Raw genomic sequence first — 26,306 nt, forward strand, 5'->3', positions numbered from 1 at the left:
AGTTTCACAACAGCGAGAGTCGTGATATAGAGAAATAGGGACACAAAGAAAGCCTACCCAGTGTCAGCCGATAAGAAAATATACAAAACAGACCTACGTACCCGCTGGTATAAAATAAGATCTTCTGGCGATAGAGTCGAAGCATGCCGTCCCAGCCCATATCTAGTCACTGAGAGGAACGTATTTATCAATATCGTCACGGTTGCCGGAGGTTTCCGTGCAGGTCAACTTACTTTGAGTGATGCTGATTCCGCAAGCAAAAATCATTGACTGCCTGATTGTTAACTTTCCATGGCCAATACCCAGCACATTTGAGAACTGACCAATGCCAAAAGGGCTACCCAGTCGTCGGCCCCCCATTGATGAATTCTCGCACGTGTCCATGATCGCAGGAATACCATTAAACCCGACAAAAGTAGCAAGAAGGCGACGACGCCATATGCCACCGAAGACTTGTCTTCCAAAACATGCGGTGGTGAGTCACTCATTTTCGTTGCAAAGGTTTGATCGGCAAATGAATGTGAACCTGCATTGTCAAGCAACTTTTGGAACATGATGACCGGTATGATACGTATAAAAAAGAAACCAAACAATAGGATTGACGAGCCTTTTTCTTTGATCTGATTACCTAAAGTCATCAAAGAAAGCGTAGACAACTAGGCGAAAGATGTGGAAGCCTAACATTGGAGGCGGGCCTATTACAGTGCAGTCCAACAGCCTAGCGCCGAGTCATTTGAACGGACATGGTTAGCAACGGCTGTGTATAGCCGCCACTTACACTGACGACGAACTGATGGGATGCGATCTAAGAAGAAAGTACCGCACGCAGTCAAGTGTGCGCCGGGAATCGCTTTCCCAAATCTTATGCTCAAAGCCGGCTTGTAAAAGGAATCCAGCCATGTCAGGATTCATGCAAAGACTGATGGCTGCGCTCCAACTATCAGCCATCAGCCCTAGACGTCGAAGGCGTCTCACACGCGATCCTCTTAGAAGTATCAGGAAGTTTTGTTTCAGTCTCAGCCTGCCCCGGATGGACTTGTACGGCATGCCAAACCGTAAGAAAGACCGGTAGCACGTGTTAGGCACGTTGGGCAATACTTTGTCGCTAATAACGGCTTGAGTGAGTTGGCCGCAATCACACAGGCCATTGACACGAACAGATTGAGATTCATTAATCGAGTGTAACGTAATTCAAGTCTATGTCTGAGTATATTGGAGACAACAGAAAACAAAAAGCATATTGGAAGCTAATCCTCTGAGACAACGCTGTTGTGCTAAACCGACAACATGTTGTCTTCCTCGACTTGTAAGAGATGGGCGAGTGCCCAGTCCTGATCATTCGCATACGGATCCTTGTAGTGTCCGGCTCTCCCGTTCACGGACGTGGGATAAATCCAGGCGCAGGACCCTCTTCCTTCAGGGGTAAAGAGTGCCATGTTAGCTCGAAGGATCCCGTCGGCTTGTTTCTGAGCCCTTGCATCTCCAGTTGCCTTGCTCTGGTGATGCAGGGCAATCGAATCCAAAGTACTCCAATAGTGAGGAAATGTATCCCCCCACATGCGATCTTTCCCAAACCAATGCCCGTCCCAGTGTCGAATGGCGACGTCATGAACTCTGTAGTCCGGCTGCTTTCCGGCGAACCTGAGAAGAACCTCTAGTTGAGCCTGGGCGCCATCAAGCCAAGTTTTATCCCCTGTTGATCGATACAGTTCGAACAGAATGTTCGCTGCAGGCGCAACAATAGACTGCTCAAAATTAACTTCAAACGGGGGATAATTCGTTCCACGCCTAAGGATATTGTGCCCGTGCCCGATGAATAGATCTCTGGCTCGCCCAAGTGACTTCTCGTCCCCTGAAACCTGAAGCATTCGAAGTCCCTCGAGTACGGGCAGCCCAATAGCATAGAGTGACTCGCCACCTTCAGCATAGAAGTTCTCAAGGGTCATCATGAACCTCTCCATGGGAGCTTTACCCAAAACGGCCGGGATACCGATTGCAGCAGCTACCAAGTGAAGTTGCAGAACCCATGGCCAGTTGTAGAGGCGCTTCCGGTTGCTAGTACCTGTCCCAACTGGCGCGTCGTAGACGAACCCGTTCTTGTCTTGAAGCTTTGTGCATACGAAGGAGTAGTACGCCGAAAATGACTCCTGCAATCTAGCATCGGGATGTTTCTTCAGCCATCGACCAATCAGAACACCCATCCCCACTCGCTCGCGCCCTGCGTTTCGATCCTGTTGAGTCTCGTAGAACGGGGGCGCCTCTGCTTGGTTGTCGAAGACGATGTAGGCACCATATAAGAAATCATTAGTGTCCATGACTTGTTGGTGATCGACAATGAATCTGATTCGACTTCTAATCAGGTCATCGTAGCTGGGGACCGTGTTCAAGAAGATGAGCGATTCTCGTCGGTCGTTCCCCTTTCCGGTAGAAATCCGCAATGTCTTCTCGCCAAAATCTCCTGCATCATGAACGAAATGGAAGCCGTCTTTCGTCTGTAGCACCTCTCGTCCATTAACTGTAGTTGTGGAGTTGACGGCCTTTGAACTACCTCTCATCCGGATAGTGGCGCTCTCCCCTCTGACGAGAGTGTGTTTTGGGATGTCGAAATGGATGAACTGACTCGAACGACGGGCACATTGAGAGAAAAAGTCGTCCCAACCGCAATGCCAGAACAAGGTCCACTCGACGACACTGGAGTCGCCCGGCTGCAGCACCGGGATGGACGGGTGAAGAAGAAAGACGCCCCGAGTGTTCGAGTGGGTTACTTCATCTCGAGACTCAATGCTGTATCCCGACAAAGCTCCTCGCGTCAGAACGAGGCCTAAGTCACGGCCGCGACCGCCCATTTGACTAAGCTTAACCCATGATGAACAGCCTCCATGCGCCCAGACATGTGCATGCGTCCGGTTTTCCAAGGAATCAGTGGTGTTGGTGTAGTGGTCGTTGAATGGCGTGTAAATCGCCAAGGACTGCTCGCCTTTCGCAGCTAGATTAAGCGATGATGTTCCCCTGTTCGTGAACTCGAAGGTTTCTGTGAAGGAACCATTTTGACTGTCAAGACGACGGCGCACAAGGACCTCTAGTGGGCCGTAACAGTATTTGGCGTCCGTGGCATTGTGCTCAGCCGAGGATTCGATGTGCGGACTGTTCCAGTGCACCCGATGCAGTAAATTGGCACCAAGGTCCGCGAAGCCTAGTCCCCAGCGACTCCCCAGTGGCTGCCAGGGTGCATTAGCTGGGGAACTGACCCAGTTGAGTGGAATGTCGGCAGAAGGGTCCACAATCTCTAAGACAGCGCCCGTCATTCGGTCAATGTGGACCGTAAAGTCACCATTCAAGAGGTCAATCGTTCGTACCATGATGGCAAGTCGGTCGTGGGATGCACAATGCTAGGTGTTGTCTAGAAATCGTCGGCTGCATGAGGGTGAAGTAGCTGTCATAGACCAGAGTTGCCACGTGAGCTTTTGAAAAACCTGCTGAGACATCGGACCATGAGACGAACAGTGATGTGTCCGTCACAGTTCCGGGCGCCTTAGCGGGGGTTCCCGTGCAACAGAGGCGCTACGAGCCAGCGGGCACACGAATCATGTGCTACAATAGCCGGCAGCTTGGCGCAGTTGGGATTAAGCTTTGCTATGACTTGCATTTGTACGGATACCGAGCAGCTAGCTGCCTGTAACTGAAGGTTTTATCAAAGCCGTTCCGTGGAGCGAGCGATACCACGCATGCAAGGCTCAATCTATCTACTCTGTACCTTATCAACAGCGAGCTCTACCAGACCATGGAAATCATGTTGGGACACGAGAGTCACTATTGTTTCTGGATTACAGGACTGTGCTTGGCACATCCACCGGCTTCCTGAAACTGGAGAAATGCTGGGTCTGACAGAGTCGTTGCACACCGTTCCCGCCGTGTCGATCTTCTGCTATGTGCGATCTGCGACATCTTGAGGATAGACGGAGTCGCAAGGGACTGATTGGGTTGAATATCCATTCATGATTGCAAAACAACTATTTTGATACTCCATCTGACTCGACTACAACATGAACTCCTTCGAGCATGGATGAGACAAAATGAACCAGGAGTAGTCATGGCCCTTCGTAAATACGGCTGCTTCTGGTCGAATGACTTCTGTGAAATACTCGGCTCGCGCCAGAAAACTTGATAAATGGGCAACGTCGGTTCTACATTGTCACATCCTAACCGTTAAGTGCACTCATCTCGTTTGTGCCTTCTTAATTCTTCCAACTCAACTGCGATTCATTTCAACGCCAACGCTTTCTCGCTTCACAATGCAGTTCTCGAACACAATCGTCGCAGCGTTCACTCTGGCACTCGCCACGTTCAGCGCAGGTGTGAACGCCCGATGTGGACCCCGGGACGGTCTATGCAGCGGGGAGCTCAGCTTCAGATGCTTCGATGTCAGCGCAAACACACCCGTGTGCTGTGACACCATTGACTGCATTGAGTAGCATGTCATCCAACTGTACGTTATCTGCGATGAGGCGCCTGCATGTTGATTCTGTTTGCTTGAATGTATTAACTCACAGAACTAGGTCACCGCTTCAGCGTTGCTTGTTCTCAATATCAGGGGAGGATATTCTATTTAGGCATGAATAAATATGATATATGCTTGTTCCATCCCTTTTATCGTTTACTACTCAATCCCATGTGGATGTTGCAGTGCGTGAATGAGGCCCGAACGAACGGGCCTGCCAATCACGAAAACATGAATTAGGCATCAGCCGAGTATTCATATGCCTAAAGTCTGTAAGCTCCTGCCTGAGAATATTGTGAAATGGCGTCAAGAAACGAACCAGATCATGCCAAGCAACGCCTGCGTACTCAGAGGCGCTCTTGCCGTAGTGCGTGAAGCCTAGGGCTTGATAGTAAGGCAAGAGTCTGTCGTAGGTAAGGATTGAGATCCTATCCGCCTGGCCGTTCTGCCTCATGTACTTAATGTAAGACTTCATGAGCTTCTTTCCAAATCCAGATCTCTGGTAAGGTGGCGACACAGCCAATGAGTGAAGAGCGATGGTTCTTCCTTCGGCCTGATGACCAACACCGTACTGGGCAGTGGGATCCGTCTTCCAGGTCGGGGGGAAAGACATGTCCTCATCCTTGACAACTCGCGACGTTGACTTCGTCGCTATTACATGCGCAATGAGCTTGTCATTGCCGGAACCAGTTGGAGGAGCAGTGAACACCGGGATATCTCCCTCAGGTTTGGCGATTGTCGAGTTCTCAGGGACAAACAAACCCAAGCAAAGGTCGGGACAAACACTCAGGCGATAATCGATCTAGGACAGCGACTCAAACGTCAAATTAAGGTAGAAATGTGAAGAACGGAGAAGCGGGGAATAAGATGTCTGCGAGATCGTCTTCGGTCCAGAGATGGTTACGTACCTTTTCGCGAGTTGCTGCCTCCGCAGGCGGGAAAGCCGCTGATTCAACGACGGAGCATCGGTCTAGGTCATCAATTGACAATACTCGAATGTATGCAGCCATAATGTAAGATGAGTCTCGTTTGGATAAGTTTACGGAGAGTCTTGTGCGGTTAGGTGCTTGGTGAACTTGAGTCTTTTCACGTTCCGTAGTTGAGTCATGTTGAGTCATGTTAATGGAAGAGAGCTCAACACGCGGGGTCTTATGGCGGACAGTCCCCGATAGGGCCAGGGGTCCACCGAAATCCTAAAGAAGGGGCCCTATCATTGGGCTGCCACTTTAGGTCCTTTGCAGAGGCAGTGGCTTGTGGTGGCTAGTGTTGAGGGGTACAACTCCAAAGTTGCTCGGTGCAGTTTTGATTGTGCACTGTATCTTTACTGGGCAGGATATATCACTTGTACTGTGAGAGACCCTTGTTTCTTTTGAAGTCCCCATCGAGATGATATTTATTGAAGTCAAAGTTGGTTCGGTTACGAACATCGCTGGACGAATGTCTCCTTAGCTGCTGTGTTCCTATTCGACTATATCATTGTTCTGTATGAATACTTGACGCAGTGCCTTTGGAAAGGGACATACAACGCACAAAACGAGGACCATTGGTTGATCTGGTTTCCATGACGGGCTTGCCTCACTACTCATTTGGGAACCGTTCCCTAAGTGTACGGTGTCTAGATCAACCCTCTCCCGTTACTCCTTAAAGGACCCGTCGCATACTGCACAGGGGTCTTCGAGCTCGGGTCGGATCTGAATTGTGTTCTAGAGGCCGCAAGGGCATAGTCTAGGTGGCCAAGCGCGCGGGTCGGGACTTACAAGCAAAGAAGGCCCGAGCATTATTGGTTTAGTCAAATCTTGATTACCAATGTTAAAGCGCCACAGCTGAATACCATTTCCATGCTGACAACGTTGCGCGCGGTAACTCCTTGCTCGGAGCCCTTTGGTTGCACTCTCGCTGTCGTAGAAGCCAACGGACTTGACGCTCCGAACGCAATAGGACCAATCTTGTTCTTAGATAAAAAGAGACAGAGTCCATCAAAATGCAAAGGGAGACAACAGTATACCCTGAAGACCGTCCGTATTCAGCAGCAAAGTCACGCTCTCGTGTCCGAAATCAAAGCTTTCATCGTATTGGGGGCTACTGGCCGCCAAGGTGGTGCCGTTGTCGACGCATTGTTAACGCATGCCGAAATCAAGATTCTCCCAATTCAAGTTTACGCAATCACTCGACAAGCAGCCGGAACCGGTGCTGATCGCCTACGAGAGAGGTTCCGTGGAATCAACATTATTGTTGGGGATTTGGGCAACCCCAATGCCATCTTCGAACAACTCAACCAAGAAACGTTGAGTCAGTCGGAAGTTTTCCTAGCCCAAGCCCATGGACCAACCGAGCTACCAGATGGAAAGGCATTTATTGACGCCGCAGTGGCCCACGGCATACCTTACTTCGTGTATTCATCTGTGGACCGCGGTGGACGCGAACTGAGCGACGAGGACCCCTCATACTGCAAGATATTTTCAGACAAGTTCTACGTTGAACGGCACCTGAAAAATGCGTGTAGTTCTAAAGAGGTCGGAACGCATAACATGGACTATACTATCATTCGCCCAACTTGGTTTGCTGACAACGCCTGGTGGGGATTTCCCGGCCAGGTGTGCATGACTGGATGGAGAGATAACCTGGGAGGGAAGACATTGCAAGTTACGGTCACGAAAGACATTGGCAGATGGGCGGTCGAGGGTCTGGTCAGGCCCGACAGAACAGGCATACGAAACCAAGCTCTTTCAATTGCAAGTGATGAGATCAGTTTCGCCCAGGCTGACGCGGCTTTCATCAAGCATACCGGCAGGGGTGTTCCAGTCACAGCAGGGCTTTTGGCAAGAGGTATCATGTGGTTGGTCAAAGATTTGAACACAATGTTCAGATTTATCGGCGATAGAGCTTATGGGGCCGACATGTCGTGGTTGAAGACTCAACTAAAGCCAACAACGTTTTACGAATGGGTTCAGAGCGAAGTACCAAAACAGGCTTGACGAATGGATGATTGCATTTGCCCCTAAGTAGACACAAACAAAGACTTTTGGAGAGAAACTCAAATTTATGGAACACACAGTAATTCTTGCGGTTCCATTTTGACAGTCACAGGAGGTCAGCAGGTGAAAGGTTAACGAAATATCTGTTGCATTTTTGAAGAATCAGGTCGCGTCCAGCTGCTGACAACGAATGCTATGTCGGTATTTCTATACCCGGCTTTGGCTTCCGAACAGTCTCCGCGTCCGCAAACATGAGAAGTGCCGAGCCGCGTGATGTATGTCGATGAACTATACCATAGTTCACTTGCTTATTGCCCAGAGAACCCAACAATGCCTTTGCATCAGAATTGGAAGCAGCCTCCCGCAACTGAGGAGGATCAAATGCTTTCGCTATCTCCAGAGGAGACAGGGAGACCAGCCGGCCCAAGTTGGCGAAACCATAGAATAAGGGCGTGATCATGAGCCCCGTAAGAAATGTTATGGCAGCAGCGGCATAAAGGTACGAGTGGTTGGCGATATAAATGGTGGAAAGTCCCCTATGTTCGCCCTGAAGCGGCTGCTTCTGTCCAGGGAGCACGTAGTCTTCGTCCAGTGAAGACTGAGATCGTCTTCTCTGGTAGTCATCAAGAGGCACTTCCACAGAGGCTCGGAACATGAGTTCTCGAACAGCTTGGAAGACCCATGGTGCTGGATCCATGAACGCTGGAGCACAGCTTCCACTCAACATTGATGTGCGATAACGGGCTAGCTCAAATGACAGCAAGCCCTCCGCTTCTTGCTTCCACCTGCCGTTCTCCATTCTCATGCTTACTCGCGAGGAAAATCGTCTCACAAGTAGTGAAGCAATGCCCCCAAAAGTCGAGGATCCCTGAGTTGTGTTGACAGGCATGTTTGGATCAACATCATCTCTCATCTGCTGATCAGTCTCAAGGGAGACCGTTTTGTCAGACTGGTAACCGTAGTTCGGATCAAGAGAGAGAGTTCCGTTGATGACAATAATAGGGTAGTCTACGATCGCAGGCCGAAGTGTACAATGTTGAGAGACCAATCTTATACTTTTCGTGTCGCTGGGGCAGCCCGTCTCGGCCTTCCAAACAGAGTCGTACGTGAAATCTCGAGGTATATCCTGCGTGACAGGGTTGGCGGTTGACCCAGGTGACGTGACAGTGTAATCGGGATATTCGCTGTACCGGATGGCACTCGAAAATACTTCGGTTGATTGATTGTATGCTCCATTGGCATCGTGGAGAGTCGGCAGCTCAGTTATGGACACTGCATCGCAGCTAATGGAGAACCCAGCTCCTCTGAGCCAACCAGCGCATGTCCCATCGCAAAATACAAGATCCTCTCCGATTGCTGCCCTATTCTCCAAGATGATTCCTGGGTAGTAGAAGTATCGCTTTGTCAAGTCGCTGAATGTTTCAGTCGGATATCCAATGGACTTTGTGTCGTGGTCCCAGATTCCAGAATAACCGCGGGGCAACTGCTGAATCATACGGATCTCGCCCAGATCAAAGCGGCCCTCGAAGGTTCCGTGCCCTGGAGTCAACGCCCTCTGTATTAGCGGGGAGTTGATGGCGACTATCGTGGCCATAATGCTGGCAATAGCGGCGATGTTGGGTCCCCGTGAGACGACTTCTTGCACTGCGTCAACAAAGCCTTGTCCAACGATCCATCGGGCGTGCAAATCTCGGACTGAAGTTGGTTCCTCTATGCTCCTTCTCCACCATGAAATCGCGATCCCCTTGGAAAGCGCAAGCTGGAGTAGGATGTTTGCGGCTGTTGCAATGATGGCAGCCAGCACAGTGGGAGATACTTTCCAAGTACCAGTAGCAGTGCCGTCGGCAACAAGAACGACAACTATCATTGTGCCGGAAAGCACCCATGTCATGATGATGGACAGAGCAGCGAGACACGGTATCCGTTTCCAACGGCCAGGTAGCCATCGGTGAACTGTTTGAGACACAGAGTCGTCGTTGATACTGGTGTTGGACCTGTCATCCTCGTGGGAAACGAGTGGTTCTTTTGCCCCTCCATTGTCCACATTGCATCGCCACGCAAAATCGTTGTTCACTGTCTGTCCTAAATCGCGTGACGACATAGCGACTTTTGCTGTCGGTTCGAAGTCGAGTGAGGGCAGGAGGAAATGACTCGAAGCTCAACAATCATCTTCTTGCGGCTTCCGATCAAATGTAGTCTGCGAATGCCTGTGGGAGTTGCGCATGTTGTGGAAATAAGAAGCGAAAAGGGTCGGAAGCCAGGCCGCTGGCAAAAGTCTGAGATGCAATTTATTGAGCTGGGCGGGTGGGATGGCGATCTGCCCCCGACGGCGCTGAAAATCAGGCACCAGTGAGCCAGGTTGCGCCCGAAGCCCCTCTCATTTCAGCCATCTAGTTTCGCACGCCAAGAGAGGCACAGGAGGCACAGGAGCCACCTCACGAAGCCATGGAACCACACGACCAATTAGCAGCATTTCTTATTGCGCGCTTGTTTCTTAAGATGGCGCTTCAGAAGGATCGTACACAGAGGCTGATCTTCAGGGGCACATTCTAGAGTCAAGTCGCTGGGGTTGGGTTGAGCAACCCCGTCCTTCTTCGCTGCCCTCGTCAGAATTTGAGTACCAACAGCAGCCTGTTCCGAACATTAGCTACCCATGGTGGGTTCATAATGAAAGCAGAAAGAACCGTTCTTGTCTCGGTTTAGACGTGATCTTGGACAATCAGACGAAAGAGGAAATCGTATCTACTAGTAGGTATGCACACCTGCCCTCCACAAAAATGCACGCTGCCGTCCTATGACGACTGTTGGCATTGTACTGAGCAGTCGGGCAAAAGAATGCCACCGATGGCGATATTTCACTGAAGAATGAATTTGCTTCAATGAAGTAGCACAAATGGTGATTAAGGTAAGACAGACTTGGATTGTAGGACAACAAGGTCGACAGACTTCTCAAACCCTCTCGACCTGATCCAATTTGCTTGACAGGAAAACTCCCTTTGTACTTCATTTTTATCCTCACTGCACCCTTAATCCTGCTCAAATTTGCCGTGGAGATGGATGCAAGTTATCTCAAGAAGTCAATCGAGCTGGATATTCCAAAATGGCTCTGGGCTTTTGTGGCCATGGGATTCATGAGCACGGCACGTTTGGGAATATCCGATTTCACACCGCTGCACCACCACAACCTCTATTGTCCTACAAGCGCCCCGGTTCGAAGCCCACTTAGGCACTTGTGATGGGAGCAAGTGCAGGGATTGGTTATGGCATCGCAGAGGAACTGGCAGGAAACGACCATGTCTTGACAATCATCTTGGACGCAAGGGTTGCAACACCAGAGGAGATCAGAGCCGCCATCGAGAACACCATCACGAACAGAGAGTTGCAGCTCTCTATTCTCGTCAGCAACGCGGGTTCAAACCCGATTGCGCAGCCTCCTTTCCGCCCACTCGTATCCTATTCCGCCCACGACGTAGATGCAGTCATCGGTTTAAACTCGAGGTTTATGGCACGGCTGACGGCAGTCGTACTGCCTATCCTGAGTGAAATAGACTATCGGGATAAAACGAGCGATGGAGCCGAGCCGCAGCGCTCTCTCATACTGAACATCGCATCGGGGGGTACGTATGGCAGCCCTTGGCTTGTCATGTACGGTGCAACCAAAGGCTTCAACTGGGCCTTGAGCAACGCACTTGCAATGGAGTTAGAAGCCGAACGCGAGACTCAGAACGTGCATTGCTTGTGTGTTGTGCCTGGGGATGTGAAGAGTCAAGGGAATTCGTTATGGGTAACGAAGGGGTCTCCAGACTCCAGCACTTTTGGAAGGCTAGTAGTGAGTCGAATTGACGGCGCCATTTCCATAGGGTGGCGGGAAATGAGACCCTACTGGCTCCATGACTTGCAATGTTATTTGTTGCGTGTCATTCCGGAGAGCCAAAGACCAGGGCGTTGGTTAACGTGATGGGAAATAAGATAGAGGCGTTCAATAGCGTCTACAGGAAAGTTGCATAGGTCAATAGAGTACTCACCCGAGTCTCAAAGTTGACGTTTGAATGCCGTCCTTTTCGGTTTGCGATAGTACGATGTTGAATACATCCTCGAGAGACTCAAGACGACTTTCCTCCGTGTCGCATGCTTTCACAAACTCTGTTTTGCCGCCCAAATTCTGCTTCACAGTACCATTGACCAACATCTTCTTGCCGTAGATCTCCTGCTCATTGCTATCGCTGGAAGCAATTGTTCGCCGCAGAAACTTCACGACGAGGAGGTTGCGGACCTGGTTACTGTCGGGATGTGTGCTCATCCAGTGATTGACGACGCCCCAGTCAGGCTGTAGAAATTCGATTTCCGCAAAGGCATAAAACGAGTTCCACTGCTGAGAAGGATTGTTACGGTATTGGTAAATCCACTGTTTGCTGGAGTCTACTCGATGCGCTTGCGTAGGTAGCCAATCCTTCGCAAGACGTATTTGTTGCGTTCCGAGATTCTTGTGAACAAGGCCTTCAATCAATGGCATTGGTTTTGTTGCACCGTCGCCGCCAAACGCAACGTCTGAATGGTATTTGGAACCATCTGCGAATGTCACAATGTTTACAATATGACCCCTGACGAGGCGCGGTGTTAGAGGGAGCTAGATTTGGTACCGGATATGGACCGGATATGATGAATGGGGGCCTTACCAGCCTGGGAAGTCGCCCTTTGGCACGCCCTCAATGCGTGGTCGAGTTCTGACACCAGCGGTGTACGCATCAAAGCCCAGAGCCCGCAGGATGTGGTTGTATAAAATCGCGATTTCCATGCAAAACCCTCCGCGTCCGCGCTTGTCGGTGACCATTTTCCTGAACAGGTGTTGAGGATCGAGACTGATGTTGTGTGATGGGTTATAATGCAAAGACAAGTTTTCGTAAGGCAACGTTGAGATTGTGTGGATGTGAAGCATCGTCAACAACTCCGGAGTAGGCGGTTCATGGCGGCATCGTTCAGGAACGCCAATGCATTCTAAGTAAAGACTGACTTGGTCTGGTGAATACGCCGAGGTCATCTTAGCAATCGCGAAACACGAAAAACAAGGCAAAGGGCTGCAAAGCTGCAAAAGCGCGTCCAGAACATGCGATTGAGTTCGGAACGGTGCCATGGTAAATATACATGTGATCCAATCCCGTCCGTGACTCAGGCCGTGAGTCAACAGCTGGGCCGTGTCAATCCGGCGGTGTCGTGACCGAAGTCCCGGATGTTGCAATAAGACGGCAATATCACCTCGGCTCGTAGCGTAGTGCCGAGCATGTCCGATGATCGGGAGATGCGCCGCGAGATTTAGCGGGTCAGTCTGCTGAAACCCCGGATCTCTTGTCGGTCTACGTGTCAAGTCGAGGACTGGGTCTAACTCGAAACAGTAATAGCCGAGGCACTTCTCGCGCGCGCGCGTCATGAGAACACTCCGAGAGACGGAAGACGCCCCCTGATGAGCATTAGACTTCACGAGTAGCCGGCACGGCCGAGGACGGGATTTCTACAAAATCTTATCGGTGCCATTCTGAGACCTCCATTTCCCCAGACAGTTCCTGCAGTCTTCATCCCACACTCCACAGCCTCCGCAATCACTCAATCACCATGCCAAATACCCCGGATTGGGTCAAGAAGCTCCAGCCCTCTGGGCCCCAGGGCACAGAGCTCCTGGCTCAGGAGAGGGCAAAGTCCAACCTCAATGTCGACCAGCTCGCCACTTTCATGTTCACCAACGAGGCTCTCGAGCGCAACGAGAGGATACTGAACATCCTCAAGGCCGATCCCGTTTTCGACAAGACGCAAAACTACTTCCGAGGCCGCGAGAGCCGCATTGAGGCTTCGCTGGCAAGAGGAAAGAGGCTATTCCAATTGAACAAGCAGCACAACTGGTCCCGCGACGAATACCAGGTTGCCAATGAGCTCATCAGCGAGCCCACGCCTTATGGCCTGCACGCCAGCATGTTCCTCGTTACCCTCCGCGAGCAGGGTACTCCGGAGCAGCACAAGATTTTCCTCGAGCCTGCCGAAAACTACGAGATCATCGGATGCTATGCTCAGACTGAGCTCGGCCATGGCTCCAACGTCCGCGGCTTGGAGACAACGGCAACATGGGACCCTGCCGACAAGACCTTCGTCATGCATTCCCCCCACCTGACAGCCTCCAAATGGTGGATTGGCTCTCTCGGAAAGATGGCTACCCACGCTGTGGTTATGGCCCAGCTAATCATCAACGGCAAAGCCCTCGGCCCTCACCCATTCGTTGTTCCTATTAGGGACAAGAACAGCCACGAGCCTCTACCGAATGTGCACGTCGGCGATATCGGCCCCAAGTTCGGCTACAACACAATGGACAACGGATTTCTGTTGCTGAACAACGTCAAGATTCCACACAACCACATGCTTGCCCGCTTCTCGTCCGTCGACCCGCAGACAAGCAAGTACAGTAGGCCCGCAAACCCATCTCTGGTTTATGGCACTCTCACTTGGGTGCGCTCGAACATCGTCCTCCAAGCAGGCTCCGTCCTGGCTAAAGGTGTTACCATTGCCACCCGCTACTGTGCTGTTCGCCGGCAATTCCAAGACCGAGACGCACCTGCGAACGAACCTGGTGAGAATCAGGTCCTCAACTACACCATGGTACAGATCCGACTGTTGCCACTTCTCGCCGCGACATTCGCGCTGCACTTCACCGGTCGCGGTATGATCAACTTGTACAACGAAAACCAGAAGCGCATGAAGGCCGATGCTGGCAAGCTCAGCGATTCTACCCGCAACCCGGGCCCTGAAGAGCTGAACCCCGGAACGGATTTGCTTGCCGACCTGCATGCCACATCTTGTGCCCTGAAGGCATATGGCTCAACCGTTGCGGGTGAGGGCCTCGAAGTCTGCCGTCGTGCCTGTGGCGGCCACGGCTACTCATCTTTCAGCGGAATCGGCAGCTGGTACGCTGACTATCTCCCAACACTGACCTGGGAGGGCGACAACTACATGCTCACGCAGCAAGTGTCTCGTTACTTGCTGAAGTCAGCACGTGCGGTACTCAAGGGTAAGGCTGGAAACAACGATACCACAAAAATCCTTACCGAGTTCCTGCGCCGCCGCGATATTGGTGCGGCTTTCGACGTGCTAGGTTCTGACGAGGACCTGGTGTCAGCATTTGCCTGGCGTGTCTCGTTCCTCACTTTCGAGGCTCTTCGCCACAGAGATGAGGACAAGCAATCCTGGAACAGTTTGCTCGTTGACTTCTGGCGCCTCAGCACCGCACACGCTCAGTACATGGTGGTTAAGAACTTCCACCAGGCGCTGAACGACAAGTCTACTACCGATCAGCTTGACAAGGACACCGTTGGGCTTCTGCACAAGCTGTTCAGATTGTATGCCCTGACAACCCTCGAGCGTGAGGCGAGTGAGTTCTACAGCTCGGCGGCTGTGACCGTCCGCCAGATCACCCTTGCGAGAACTAAGGCTGTAATGACCTTGCTTGAGGAGATCAGACCTCATGCCGTGCGGTTGGTCGACGCGTGGAAGTTCGACGATTGGGTACTTGACAGCAGTCTTGGCAGATTTGATGGAAAGGTTTACGAGGACATGTTCAAACGGGCCAGCGAGGACAACCCGTTGAACAGCGTCACCTTTGACCCTTACCCGAACAGCAAGGTGCTGTTCAAGAAGGACGAGAGAAAGAACCTGAGAAGCAAGTTGTAATTATGGTACAGGTTTATAGACAGACGGTCGTTTAGAACTAGAGTTCCTTTTTGTAGAGAGTGGTAGACAATTGGTTTCGCTCGGCGCTGGGGTTCTGTAGACTGGTATAACATTGAAGAAGCTTTGATTGGTCATGTACAACTCGCCGTAAATGGTGCACAATTTCTCTGCTTCCAGTCCACATTATATGGTATGGTATCATCAAAGCTCTCGTTCAAGTTACCTGTACGGATCACATCGAAAACGCAACAATTTGTGGCCACAGAGCGTTGAAACCTCTGCGATCAACCTACTTCCACACTGGGTTTGGTATTGCAAACCTACTGGACAGACAACACAAGACAACCATTCGACGGGGCTCAAAGCAAAAGTAGCTGCAATTCTCAGTTTGGCTCGAAACACCAAACGATTTCTTCAGCAGAAGTAAGCTTGACTTCAACGAGACGTAATCAACCCGAGTTTCTAGCTAGAGTGTCGACCGGCAATAACGTGCCGAAGGAATCGCATCTTTTCAAAGTGGGGTTAGTGAATGGCAGCACGTGGAATAATGCTTGTTTTGTCTTGGCTTCCTGAGGCCTGCCCGGAAGTCGGCTTCGAATGTGACCCCACGCTGGGTTTATTATGCAGTAGTTCCCGTCACGGTTTGCGCGTCGAAGCGGGCCCTGAACAAGAACGTCTCGAATTAGAGTCGCGGAGACTCTCACGTGTGCCATTTGAAAGATCCACTACAACAATGAATCCGTTGGAGCATCACTGACATTGACTGCAACGCATCGGCAGGAGTCCAACAGGAAACATGAGACCAATCACAAGGGAAGAATCGCATCACCAGGGTTGGAGGGTCACATCTCATCCTCCGTTGTGCCTAGGTAATCATATAAGACGAAAAACCTCACCCCGCCATTGATGCTGAATGTTGAATTCTGCTTTCCAACCATCCACCAAAATGTCTGCAACGAACAATCCTACGAAGGAACTCGTCCCCGACGTTGTTGCACCTACCAGCGATACGGACGACCAGCCACCGGCGGAACTTGTTTCTGCTAGAAAGCAGTCATGGAGCGACATTTTCACTATTGCCTGTGCCGGCTTTGCTTTGATTAGCGATGGCTACCAGAACAACCTGATGTAAGCTGTTATGCGGATGAAAAGGCTGCTTGATTTGTTGGCTGAACTCCATAGGACTATGACAAACGTCGTCCTCAAGGCGGAATATCCTCAACAGTACACGTCCGTAGTCAGCACTCGGGTTTCCAACTCTCTTCTCGTCGGCGAAATCATCGGCCAGGTTACTATTGGCCTCACCTGCGATTACCTTGGGCGCAAGTTCGCCATCATTTTGACGACCGCCTTGATTGTTTTGGGCTCGATTCTCGCAACTGCGGCCAGTGGAGTCACCATTGATGGCATGTTTTGGATGATGACTGTCGCTCGTGGTATCATAGGCTTCGGTGCTGGTGGAGAGTATCCTGCCTCTTCAACATCTGCATCAGAAGCCGCGAACGAACGTTCTCTGAAGAACCGGGGCCCAATTTTCATCCTTGTTACGAACTTGCCGCTGTCATTTGGCGGGCCTTTGGCAGTCAGCATCTTTCTCATTGTATTCTCTGCCGCCGCTGGGCCTCAACACCTATCGACGATCTGGCGCTTATGTTTCGGAATTGGATGCGCTTTGCCTTTGACAGTATTCTACTTTCGACTGAGAATGCTGAACTCCAAATTATATCGCCGCGGAGCAATCAAACGTCATGTGCCATACAGATTGGTAATTCGATACTATTGGAGGCGCCTCATAGGAACTGCTGGCGCATGGTTTTTATACGACTTTGTCACCTTCCCAAACGGCGTTTTCTCCGGTGTCATTATTTCATCTGTCGTAAAAGACTCCAGCATCAAGTCGACTGCAGAGTACCAACTCCTTCTCGGCGCTATAGGTCTGCCCGGTGTTCTTCTGGGTGCATACTTATGCGATCGAATCGGCCGCAAGAACGTCATGATGCTGGGATTCTCCGGCTATCTTGTATTTGGCTTGATAATTGGGGTGGCATACGACCAAATCACCAACATTCTACCTCTTTTCGTAGTTTTCTACGGCCTTATGCAAAGTTCTGGCAACATGGGACCGGGTGATATGCTCGGGCTGCTTTCTTCAGAGTCCTATGCAACCGCAGTTCGCGGAACCTGCTACGGTCTCTCTGCTGCAGTGGGCAAAGCTGGAGCAGCGATCGGAACACAGGCTTTCACACCAATCCAGGTTAGTCTTGGAAAGCGATGGACATTCATCATCGCGGCCATATGCGGAGTTGTTGGCGTTCTGGTGACTTACTTCTTCGTTCCGAACCTTAAAGGTGACGATCTCTCAGAAGAGGACGCCAGGTTCCACGCGTATCTACTCAGTAAGGGCTGGGACGGTGAAGTGGGAGAAAAGGACACTCCAGGCGTGGTTGGAGACGAGCCTGAGGTTGGAGTCGCACACGAGGGCAGTGCCAAGAAGATATAGGAGACAAAAGCATCACACGAGAGAGTTGAATTCGCGGAAGGGTGATTCGGGACAGTTTGGGCAAAAAAGCCCAGCAAGAAAATCAACTGCCCGAGAAAACGACTTGATTGAGCTGCATGGAACCTGTATACAGCCAACAGCACTTGTACATGGCAAAATTGAAGTCTTAGCCCACGAACCACAGCGGCCAACCCCCAAACATTAGGCAATAGTGTTTTTCCCCTCCATCAATGGCTTTTGTGCATAAAGGACATGCCTAGAGCCATGGTCAGTCCCGACTTATACAATCATATGGAGTTACTGCAACAAGAGTAGCAACTCACGGGTTGACCAAGACGTGAGCTGCCCCCGAACTCAACTCTTTGCGCACATGGCTGAGCATGACAAGCACCTCCTCCTGAATATTACCCAAAAACCCACAAAAGACCTTAAGAGTAAAGCCTTCGAGACCGCCGAGCAGCTGACTGAGACAAATTATACCCACATCTATGACTTGCGGATCCTTGGCCCATTGCCCACTCGGGGTCTCGAACTTCTGAGACTCGACATTATCGAACCCTGTGCCACGCACCCAACTCTCGACCTGACTACCAGGGCGCGCAGTACGTCCCATAGCGTCGCATGCTGCGAGGTACTCTCTGTTCCACTTGAAGACAGCGAGTTCCTTGGTATACGTGTTATCCTCTGAATAGTACAAACCATCCATTTCCTAAAATTCAACCCAGCCACCAGGGTTCAAATGACTAAACAGTATCAGAAAGAACATGACCTGTGCATTCAAACGAGGAATCAAGACGTGCTCGTAAATATTCTGGATGAGTTTCGGCCAGTCTGCGATAGCGACCATATACCGACCGAAGATGTAATCATACTTTTCAACACCAACCCAAGAGCTCTCAACATCATCGATCTCTTGGACCCTTTTGGAGACGTGGGTGATGTTTCACTGAGTACTGTCTGTTGCTTGTGGCACTTGCGCAAGTCATAAGTTTCAGTTCTGCGCATCACCTGTTAGTTAAGGGGATCCCCATTCAAAAGACCGCACTTTTTACATTGCTAGTACGCGGGAAGATAGTCGAGTCTTTATCTGTTAACAATGAGCGGTGGGTAGTTGGGATGAAATACTAGGCTGGGATTTCCACAGATTATTGACTTCCGGGATTGATGAACAAGTAGTGATATTAAGATGAAGAGTAGGTACTTATTATTCCTACCGGCGTATCAACTGCAAGGATCAACTCATTTGACACTCAGTCAGTGGTCAGACGCGTCCTTAATGGAAGCTGTCTGGCAAAGAAAAATCCACCCGTGCAGGTGGGCCAACAGGGTCTCCGGTTTGGCAGCAGATGATCCCGGGATCTGTGGAGCGCAGTTCGGAAGATGCGGCCGAGAACCAGCCATGCGGACCAAGACCGGGCTCACTGAGATTTTATTGCACCGGCATCTCAAGACTTTGCCTACAGCAATCCTTCTTCCTGATCTTGTAGCGAACTCCGATTGCCATTGCGAAAACAAGCTTGACGAGAGTTATGTCATGTTTTCCGACAACTCCATTATACAATCGACACAAAGCACACCTTTTTAATGTATTCAAGTTGCCAGCTCATTCATCGGCACCTGTAAAGGATAAGATATCACTGCCTTGCCTTTCAGAGTCTCGCTAATGTCCAATATTCAAACCAGTTTTGACTACCTATGTTGAGATATCAGCAGAGTCCCAATCGTTTGGCACGTGTGGAGTGGACTCGGAAGGTTTTCTTTTTTTCGCGGCGTACGAGTCACGCTGAAGTGTCGTGACCAATTGTCAGGGCTCTCTGCTCCTAGTCAGTGCGGGATTTGCACCCATTCACTCCGCTGGTCCTCAGTGTCGTTGATATGCTGCCCGAGGTAGATCTTACTCCTGTTTAGACCAATTCTCTCTGATGGTGTGGTAATGGCGAGGTTCGGCTAGCGCAAACGGAGACGAACATAACCTTACTCAATCGCTTGGCGCGCGGGACTCAGACTCACGTTCATGATATGATTGCAAAGACAGAGTAAGGCTGGGCTCAAGGCGGGAGAAAGACAGCTGGTGAAACCAGGTCCAGGGTGAGATTGGTGGACAAATGAAATTCTCAAATTCTGCATGACTCTGCACACAGAGTGCGTAGACACGACTCGTCGACAGGGATGCTGGCCCCCAACCCAAAAGGATAACCCAGCTCGAAAGTCAATTCAACATGATAAGGTTTATCGTGGTTAGCAACTAAAAAGAAACCCCACTAGAAAGAGGTGAGCTCATTTCCAACACTGGTGAATACGGATATCGGCGAACGCAAATGAACCTAAATTGATGAAGCCATTTCCGGCGTCGCGAACTCGCGAGACAACGCGGGATCATCGGAGTTTCCCAAGAGGTGGTTTGAGTTCCAGCTCCTCGTTGATGGCTTATTTATTTGCAGCGTTCGCATCCCTCATTGAGCACGACTTCACCTATTCGGCGCTCCAACCAACTTCGTCGTTCTTTGCACAAACCTCCAACAACTATTCTCAAACTTTGATCTGCTAGATCTATCCACTCATTTCAATACTTCCTGCCTCTTAATTACTACATAATTAATCAACAACTTTCGCCAAAATGCAGTTCTCCATCTTCACTGTCCTTGCCGCTGCTGCCAGCGCTGTCGTTGCTCTTCCTGTGCGTCATATGTCACTCTTCTTTGCGTTCAAAAGAAGCAACTAACCAGCTCATAGGCAGCCACTCCTACCGCTGCCGCCACCGCGACTCCCTCTGCCACTTGCGGCAAGATTGGCAACTTCCACAAGACCACTGTCAAGGCCGGACAGACCTTGACCACCATCGCGCAGCGCTACAACTCTGGTATTTGCGACATTGCGTGGCAGAACAAGCTTGCGAACCCCAACGTCATCTTTGCTGGTCAGGTCCTTTTGGTCCCCGTAGACGTTTGCAACCCCGACAACACCTCCTGCATCACCCCCACTGGGGAGGCTACCTGCGTTACTGGCGGACCGGCTACCTACACCATCAAGTCTGGCGACACATTCTTCGTCGTTGCTCAGAGCCTTGGCATCACCACTGACTCTCTTACTGGCGCCAACCCTGGTGTCGCTGCTGAGAGCCTCCAGGTCGGCCAGGTCATCAAGGTCCCTGTTTGCTAAATACCTTACCTACCTTGAAGCCTTTCGCTGGGTGCGAAGAGTTCACATGCTCCATGCCCACCTGAGGTGTCTCTTGAATAATACATAGAAAGGCAATAATAGGATACTTGTCATTCTTATTACGTCGTGCAAAAGGTTACATGGTGTTATGCCTTGTGTAGAATGGATGAGCGTAGTGTTGCGCGTCGGCGTCGGCGAGCTCAATCTGCTTATTCTTTTGCATACCTATTCCAAAGGCCACCTTGAGACTTCCACCAGAGTCATTCTTTGTTGCTCCACGTCCTTCGGAAAGGGAGACCTTCTCGGACTTGTTCACGTGCAAACATAGAGTTGCATGAGAGCAATGACAGTCGTCATCATGGAGTGATAATTCTGCTACAGACTTCCATGTTGTATGCTACGCATCCTCTGCAGCTCTTGATGACACCTTGCAATGAATGCCAACCTGTTTGACCAGCCAGTAGTTCTCATGCCTTTCAGTCTGGGAATTCACACAACTAAAGTTGAACCCCTTCACCAAAACAGGGATCAGTTTGTTAATCTCGAGCAGGCTAACATTTTTGCCAATGCAAGTTCTGGAACCTGTTCCAAACTATCGGAAGCGAAAGTCAGTAGCTGCGCTGCTCCTATCCAACTACTGGCGTATCGAAAACAATATGTTGACGTACCGGGATCCAGTTGGTCTCCATCAAAGAAAGCTTGTCTTTGTCGTCATCCAGCCATCTCTCCGGACGGTATCGGTCGGCATCAAGCCCAAATATACTACTGTTTCGATGTAAAACCCACGTGTTCACGCCAACTACAGACTGCGTTTCTCATTTTAGCAGATGCGAATGGTTCAATGACCTGGACCTTGTTTGTACTCACTCCTTCAGGGAAATGCGTTCCGGCGAGAGTTGATCCACCTGCTGGGACGACACGCGCTAGCGGAAGCCCGGTTGCGGGATGAAGTCTCAATGACTCCTTCACGCAGGCTTGCAGATAGCATAATGCCTGCGCAGCTTTGAATGGGATGAAGTCCGGATCCCCAAGTTCTGCGAATGTGGCATCAATCTCCTAGCGCAACTAGATTACTCTCAGTATGGTCTTCACAACTGAACGTCTACCAATGTGTGCTGAGTATAACAGACCTTGTCGAGAACGTTTGGGTGGGTTATGAGGTCGTACAAAATAGCGCAAAGGGAGATCGATGTAGTATCAGAGCCAGCTCCAATGTTGGTCATGCAAGTGGCGAAAATCGCGCTGGAGGGAAATTTGTCCGGGTTCTCATCTTGTAGACGAAATAATTTTGACATAAAGTCTTTTCGCACGGCACTTTTGTTGCCTTGTTCGCTGTCATAAACCTGCCTTCCGTTTTCGAGTTCGTGAGCGGTGAAATTCACAATGTGCATCAACCCGGCTGCAGGCAATTTGGTAATAAGCCACCAAAGGGGGCGGTGAAGTTCATGCTCAATACCAACAAGAGCGCAGTACTTGAGATAAGCGTGAAGGCTCTTGAACATGCCCAGATTGTCCTTACCGGAATCGAGAAACCCAAATCGTTTCCCAAGCTGCATGTGAACAAGAATGTCAAAATGATTCCAGACGGTCTCCAGGAAGTAGGAAAACCCACAGTGATTTGACTGATGACATCAAATGCGTAACATTGCATCCAGAATTGCAAGTCAAGTATCCCACCCGACTTTGACAGATGTGTAAGGCGAGACACAAACTGTCTGATGCAGTCTTCCACTTCTGGCTCCATATCTTTGAGTGTTGTCACGGAGTAGAGGTTTGCCACAATTCGTCGATTAGCAGCGTGGCGTACGCTGTTTCGGTCCGTGAAAAGATCGCACCAAGGCGGGTTGGGTACGCTGGAGGCTTCATACCATGCTGCCTAGGGAATTGATCGAGTGCTGTCAGCAGATGGAGATTTAGTGAACGAATCGAAGCGAAGTATTACCTTTGGAAATCCCTTGCCGATTCCATATATAGTCTTGATCACACCCGGATCATCGATGCTATATTGATTTGGCGCTAAACGCACAACAGGGCCTAGTTTATGAGTTCACTTATCCATGAAGTCTTCCGGAACAGGAGCTTAGGCTTACCGTACGTCCGGTGAAGATCAATATTGACTTGATGGAAGTTTCCTGTGCTGACCTGCTTCAAGTACCATAGCCGTGAGAGACGAGCTGGGAATGGACCTGGTAATCTCCTCAAAGAGGAAAAGGCTTCAAATAGAGATGGGAGGGCGAATGCGAAAACCAATAAAAGTGCAGAAGATAGTAGGATGATATGGGTGATTGGACTGTCAAATATGGACATTTTGATTTGCAAGTAGAGTCGTGATGATTTGAGGGATAACTTCGAGCTTCTTGAAGCAAACTCAAGTGAGTTGGTGAGTTTATTCTTTAGGAACTCCGCAGCATGCAATTGTGAAAATCAAGGAACTTTTTGTGAAGGGTAAACTTGTTCTAGGCGAAGTTAAAGATATCTGTCAAATCTCTAATTACGCAGCTTGCCCATCCTTGAGAGAGAGTTACACCCTGAAGATCTACGTCACCAGCGTGGGAAGGATGTGTCCTACCCCATATTCTACCAAAGGGCGGTTCCCACGCGGACGCACTGCGCAAACTTAGCCCTTCCTTCCCCGCAAACACACAGCTACCCGTTATGTTGTATGTAAACAAGCTGAAGTCCGTGTGGGGTAGGTAACTTCCTCGTAACTAAGGTAAGTACGTTTCTTGCTCCCGGTGTGCGCCTTTACCCCACATTCAAACAACCTCCACCCACAATGAGAAGAGAGGCAGGGACGTGAATGACTGATCTGGGTTGAGTCAAGGTATATGGCTCTTCTAATGCTCTCTACGTACAAGTATTGCACCTCGGTTTCGTCTAGGCTGGGGGAAACATACTGTCTTAAATCTAATTAGTGACAACAGAGCAGGCTAGAAAACATCACAGCCCGTCAATATGCCGGCCTCCAAACGCGGGACTATTCATCACCCAAATGGCCAAGTCTCAGCCTACGTACTGGACAGTTTTGTTGATCCCTGGCGACCCGCAGAGACAATTCTATTACAACATGGCTTCGCTCGTACGGCTGACCATTTCTACCATTGGGTGCCGGCTTTATCGCGACATTACAACGTACTCCGGCGAGATCTTCGCGGTCATGGAGAGTCGAGCTATCCGAAACCTGGTCAGGATGACGCCTACGACTATTCACTTGCCACCATCATGGAAGAGATCAAGGACACTTTGGATCAGTTGAACATAGAGAAAGTCCACTTTGTTGGAGAATCAACTAGTGGGATGCTTGCCGAGATATTTGCGGCAAAATACCCTCAGCGTGTGCTCTCGATCATTGTATGCTCGTCTCCCACTCACTTGCCGCAATCTGCCCAGGAGTTTCTGGCGTTTGGCAAAGGGTCTTGGCCGGAGGCTTGCCGTCAACTAGGGTCCCGAGAATGGGCTAGGCGTCTCGCTACCGCGAATGGGACAGTCGCAAGTGACGACCCTGAATATCTAGCCTGGTGGATTGAAAAGGTGGCCGCGAGTGACGGGGAAGGGCTGGCAAGCTATGCGGACTTTCTGAGTCGATTGGACGCCCGGCCGTTTTTGGGAAGCATCACCGCTCCGATGCTCATTCTATCACCCACGAACAGTGCTTTGGTGACAGTGAAATCCATGGAGGAGCTTGCAGCGACAGTGCCCAAGGCAGAGCTTGGCATCATTGATTCCAAGGGTCATGAGATATACGCAGAAGCCGCCGACGCCTGTATTGCTAAAATACGGACGTTTCTTCAGCATATCGAGAACAAAGAGATCTAAAATGTTACAAAATAGAAAGAGTTCAATATCTGAATTGTCTTCATGAAGCCCCTGATCACCGATTCGGTGTTTGACGTGTCCTGTTCACTAACATGACTGGCATTAGGCCCCAGCGGACCATTTCGAACGGCAGTCTTGATGTCTCGGAATCCCGATTGGGGCTATACGTTGACTGAAGAAGCAGGCTCTATGAACTAAGGTTAAAATGTGATGGTATTCATCGTTTGGGGGGGCTTCTTGGAGACATAGTATTAGGTAGGTCTGGATTAAGAGAACGGATCTTTAGTTGCAAATCGGACATGTGTACAGTATGCTGAGCTCACATCTGAATGCTCGACAAAGTGGTTCTAATTCTTGTCTTCCCCCGTAATGTGAAGATATACAGATGATCCGTCACGATCCTGTGATGACCCCATATTAGCCTGACCAAAAAAGTCAAGACATGCATGTATCATTACTTACAATACAGCGGGGATTCTTTGATGCCTCCTCAAATACCGCATAAGCGGCTTCTGCCATTGAAGGCTTGAGATCTTGACGTCGGGCTGCTTCTATTCCCAGTGAAAGGTCTTTCAGGAACATTTGTGTTTTGAAACCCAGTCGCCAATCATTGCTGCTGGGTGCGTGAGGTACCACGCCGGGCACTGGGCAAACATTGTCTCCCATGAAAGACTGTCCAGTTGAGTTGTGAATGATTGTTTGGAGTATCTTAGGGTCCACACCCGATTTGACACCAATCGCCATTGCTTCTGCGACCAATAACAAGACGGAGCACGAAATATAGTTGTTGCTGATCTTTGCGACAAGACCGGAGCCTACACTGCCACACCAGAATAACTTTTGGGGATCACCCATCAACGAGACTGTTCTTTCCAGTCTCTCCGTTGATTTGTCACCCGGCCGCGGTGCAGGATGACCGATCATGAATGAAAGCGTGGCTGTTTCCGCCGCAGGAACGCCCCCCTAAAATTTGATTAATGCCGAATTGTTTGATGCTGGGATGCAACGGCACCGCTGCCAAGCAGCATACTTACTGAGACTGGGGCATCAACATACGTGCCTTGTTGGGTTGTTTCAATGTGAGCAGCCAACTTCCGAGCCGTGGCTGCATCGATCGTACTGCACTCGAGCAAGAGTCTGCCAGGATTTTTGGGGGCGACGCTGATACCGTTTTCAGGATGTAGAAAGACATCTTCGACCTCTCTTCCTCCCGGCACCATTGATATCACCACTTCAGCGCTTGCAGCCACATCTCGTGGTGACTGAGCTATCTTGACTGGCCCCAGGCTGCCGAATTCGATGCAAAACCTTGCACAAGCTGCCTTTTGTACGTCAAAAACGTACACAATTGAGTCATGCGGAAGTCTGCGGCGAGCAGATGCGGCCATAGGATATCCTATGGCACCAAGGCCTTCGTTCACGTAAGTGACGTCGAAAAGGATGTCGAGTCTGGGCTAGCAGAACCTACCGATGAATCCTACGTTACAATCCATGTTGGCATGTATGATTTAACAATAGTATGAAAGAATCTCCAGAGAAGCTCAATGTCTTTAAAAAGATGTCAGAAATTCAAATGCCTCTGCAAAGCTAGCAAAACTGGGAGTATCTAGGGCGCTAGGGTTCCCCACACTCGATCTCGAAGCAAATTCTA

General features: G+C 50.2%; 12 protein-coding genes and 2 pseudogenes across 14 annotated transcripts; 6 read left to right on the top strand and 8 right to left on the bottom strand.

The window, feature by feature from the left end:
- Window positions 1-162: 162 nt before the first annotated feature.
- On the bottom strand, window positions 163-488 carry GCG54_00001184 (annotated as a pseudogene). The gene has a single exon. A coding segment is annotated over exon 1 (326 nt).
- Window positions 489-1,274: 786 nt separating this feature from the next.
- Window positions 1,275-3,359, bottom strand: GCG54_00001185 (uncharacterized protein; the record flags this gene model as incomplete). Its single annotated transcript, XM_045401307.1, has 1 exon — window positions 1,275-3,359. One exon carries the CDS (start codon window positions 3,357-3,359, stop codon window positions 1,275-1,277), a length of 2,085 nt encoding a protein of 694 aa, XP_045258240.1.
- Window positions 3,360-4,734: 1,375 nt separating this feature from the next.
- Window positions 4,735-5,616, bottom strand: GCG54_00001186 (uncharacterized protein; the record flags this gene model as incomplete). The annotated part of the gene is made up of 3 exons (XM_045401308.1): window positions 4,735-4,761; window positions 4,818-5,300; window positions 5,407-5,616. 3 exons carry the CDS (start codon window positions 5,614-5,616, stop codon window positions 4,735-4,737), a joined length of 720 nt encoding a protein of 239 aa, XP_045258241.1.
- A 720-nt stretch (window positions 5,617-6,336) lies between these two features.
- GCG54_00001187 (uncharacterized protein) lies at window positions 6,337-7,473 on the top strand (the record flags this gene model as incomplete). Its single annotated transcript, XM_045401309.1, has 2 exons — window positions 6,337-6,357; window positions 6,499-7,473. The coding sequence occupies 2 exons, from the start codon at window positions 6,337-6,339 to the stop codon at window positions 7,471-7,473; spliced, it is 996 nt and encodes a 331-aa protein (XP_045258242.1).
- A 193-nt stretch (window positions 7,474-7,666) lies between these two features.
- On the bottom strand, window positions 7,667-9,364 carry GCG54_00001188 (uncharacterized protein; the record flags this gene model as incomplete). The annotated part of the gene is made up of 1 exon (XM_045401310.1): window positions 7,667-9,364. One exon carries the CDS (start codon window positions 9,362-9,364, stop codon window positions 7,667-7,669), a length of 1,698 nt encoding a protein of 565 aa, XP_045258243.1.
- A 1,611-nt stretch (window positions 9,365-10,975) lies between these two features.
- Window positions 10,976-11,431, top strand: GCG54_00001189 (uncharacterized protein; the record flags this gene model as incomplete). Its single annotated transcript, XM_045401311.1, has 1 exon — window positions 10,976-11,431. The coding sequence occupies one exon, from the start codon at window positions 10,976-10,978 to the stop codon at window positions 11,429-11,431; it is 456 nt and encodes a 151-aa protein (XP_045258244.1).
- Window positions 11,432-11,494: 63 nt separating this feature from the next.
- On the bottom strand, window positions 11,495-12,304 carry GCG54_00001190 (uncharacterized protein; the record flags this gene model as incomplete). Its single annotated transcript, XM_045401312.1, has 2 exons — window positions 11,495-12,074; window positions 12,150-12,304. 2 exons carry the CDS (start codon window positions 12,302-12,304, stop codon window positions 11,495-11,497), a joined length of 735 nt encoding a protein of 244 aa, XP_045258245.1.
- A 776-nt stretch (window positions 12,305-13,080) lies between these two features.
- On the top strand, window positions 13,081-15,180 carry GCG54_00001191 (Peroxisomal acyl-coenzyme A oxidase 1; the record flags this gene model as incomplete). Its single annotated transcript, XM_045401313.1, has 1 exon — window positions 13,081-15,180. The coding sequence occupies one exon, from the start codon at window positions 13,081-13,083 to the stop codon at window positions 15,178-15,180; it is 2,100 nt and encodes a 699-aa protein (XP_045258246.1).
- Window positions 15,181-16,126: 946 nt separating this feature from the next.
- GCG54_00001192 (Glycerophosphoinositol permease 1) lies at window positions 16,127-17,680 on the top strand (the record flags this gene model as incomplete). Its single annotated transcript, XM_045401314.1, has 2 exons — window positions 16,127-16,308; window positions 16,363-17,680. The coding sequence occupies 2 exons, from the start codon at window positions 16,127-16,129 to the stop codon at window positions 17,678-17,680; spliced, it is 1,500 nt and encodes a 499-aa protein (XP_045258247.1).
- A 319-nt stretch (window positions 17,681-17,999) lies between these two features.
- On the bottom strand, window positions 18,000-18,386 carry GCG54_00001193 (uncharacterized protein; the record flags this gene model as incomplete). Its single annotated transcript, XM_045401315.1, has 1 exon — window positions 18,000-18,386. The coding sequence occupies one exon, from the start codon at window positions 18,384-18,386 to the stop codon at window positions 18,000-18,002; it is 387 nt and encodes a 128-aa protein (XP_045258248.1).
- Window positions 18,387-20,297: 1,911 nt separating this feature from the next.
- GCG54_00001194 (Intracellular hyphae protein 1) lies at window positions 20,298-20,839 on the top strand (the record flags this gene model as incomplete). Its single annotated transcript, XM_045401316.1, has 2 exons — window positions 20,298-20,357; window positions 20,414-20,839. The coding sequence occupies 2 exons, from the start codon at window positions 20,298-20,300 to the stop codon at window positions 20,837-20,839; spliced, it is 486 nt and encodes a 161-aa protein (XP_045258249.1).
- Window positions 20,840-21,236: 397 nt separating this feature from the next.
- GCG54_00001195 lies at window positions 21,237-23,146 on the bottom strand (annotated as a pseudogene). Its single transcript is given in 6 exon segments — window positions 21,237-21,431; window positions 21,508-21,645; window positions 21,707-21,895; window positions 21,970-22,715; window positions 22,782-22,873; window positions 22,891-23,146. Coding segments are annotated over 6 exon segments (1,616 nt in total).
- Window positions 23,147-23,794: 648 nt separating this feature from the next.
- GCG54_00001196 (2-hydroxy-6-oxononadienedioate/2-hydroxy-6-oxononatrienedioate hydrolase) lies at window positions 23,795-24,655 on the top strand (the record flags this gene model as incomplete). The annotated part of the gene is made up of 1 exon (XM_045401317.1): window positions 23,795-24,655. The coding sequence occupies one exon, from the start codon at window positions 23,795-23,797 to the stop codon at window positions 24,653-24,655; it is 861 nt and encodes a 286-aa protein (XP_045258250.1).
- Window positions 24,656-25,002: 347 nt separating this feature from the next.
- Window positions 25,003-26,148, bottom strand: GCG54_00001197 (3-hydroxyisobutyrate dehydrogenase; the record flags this gene model as incomplete). Its single annotated transcript, XM_045401318.1, has 4 exons — window positions 25,003-25,056; window positions 25,118-25,618; window positions 25,690-26,066; window positions 26,124-26,148. The coding sequence occupies 4 exons, from the start codon at window positions 26,146-26,148 to the stop codon at window positions 25,003-25,005; spliced, it is 957 nt and encodes a 318-aa protein (XP_045258251.1).
- Between the last annotated feature and the right edge of the window lie 158 nt (window positions 26,149-26,306).

The sequence above is a fragment of the Colletotrichum gloeosporioides genome, assembly GCF_011800055.1.
Source record: "Colletotrichum gloeosporioides strain Lc1 chromosome Unknown consensus_88, whole genome shotgun sequence".
In the NCBI taxonomy this organism is placed as follows: domain Eukaryota; kingdom Fungi; phylum Ascomycota; class Sordariomycetes; order Glomerellales; family Glomerellaceae; genus Colletotrichum; species Colletotrichum gloeosporioides.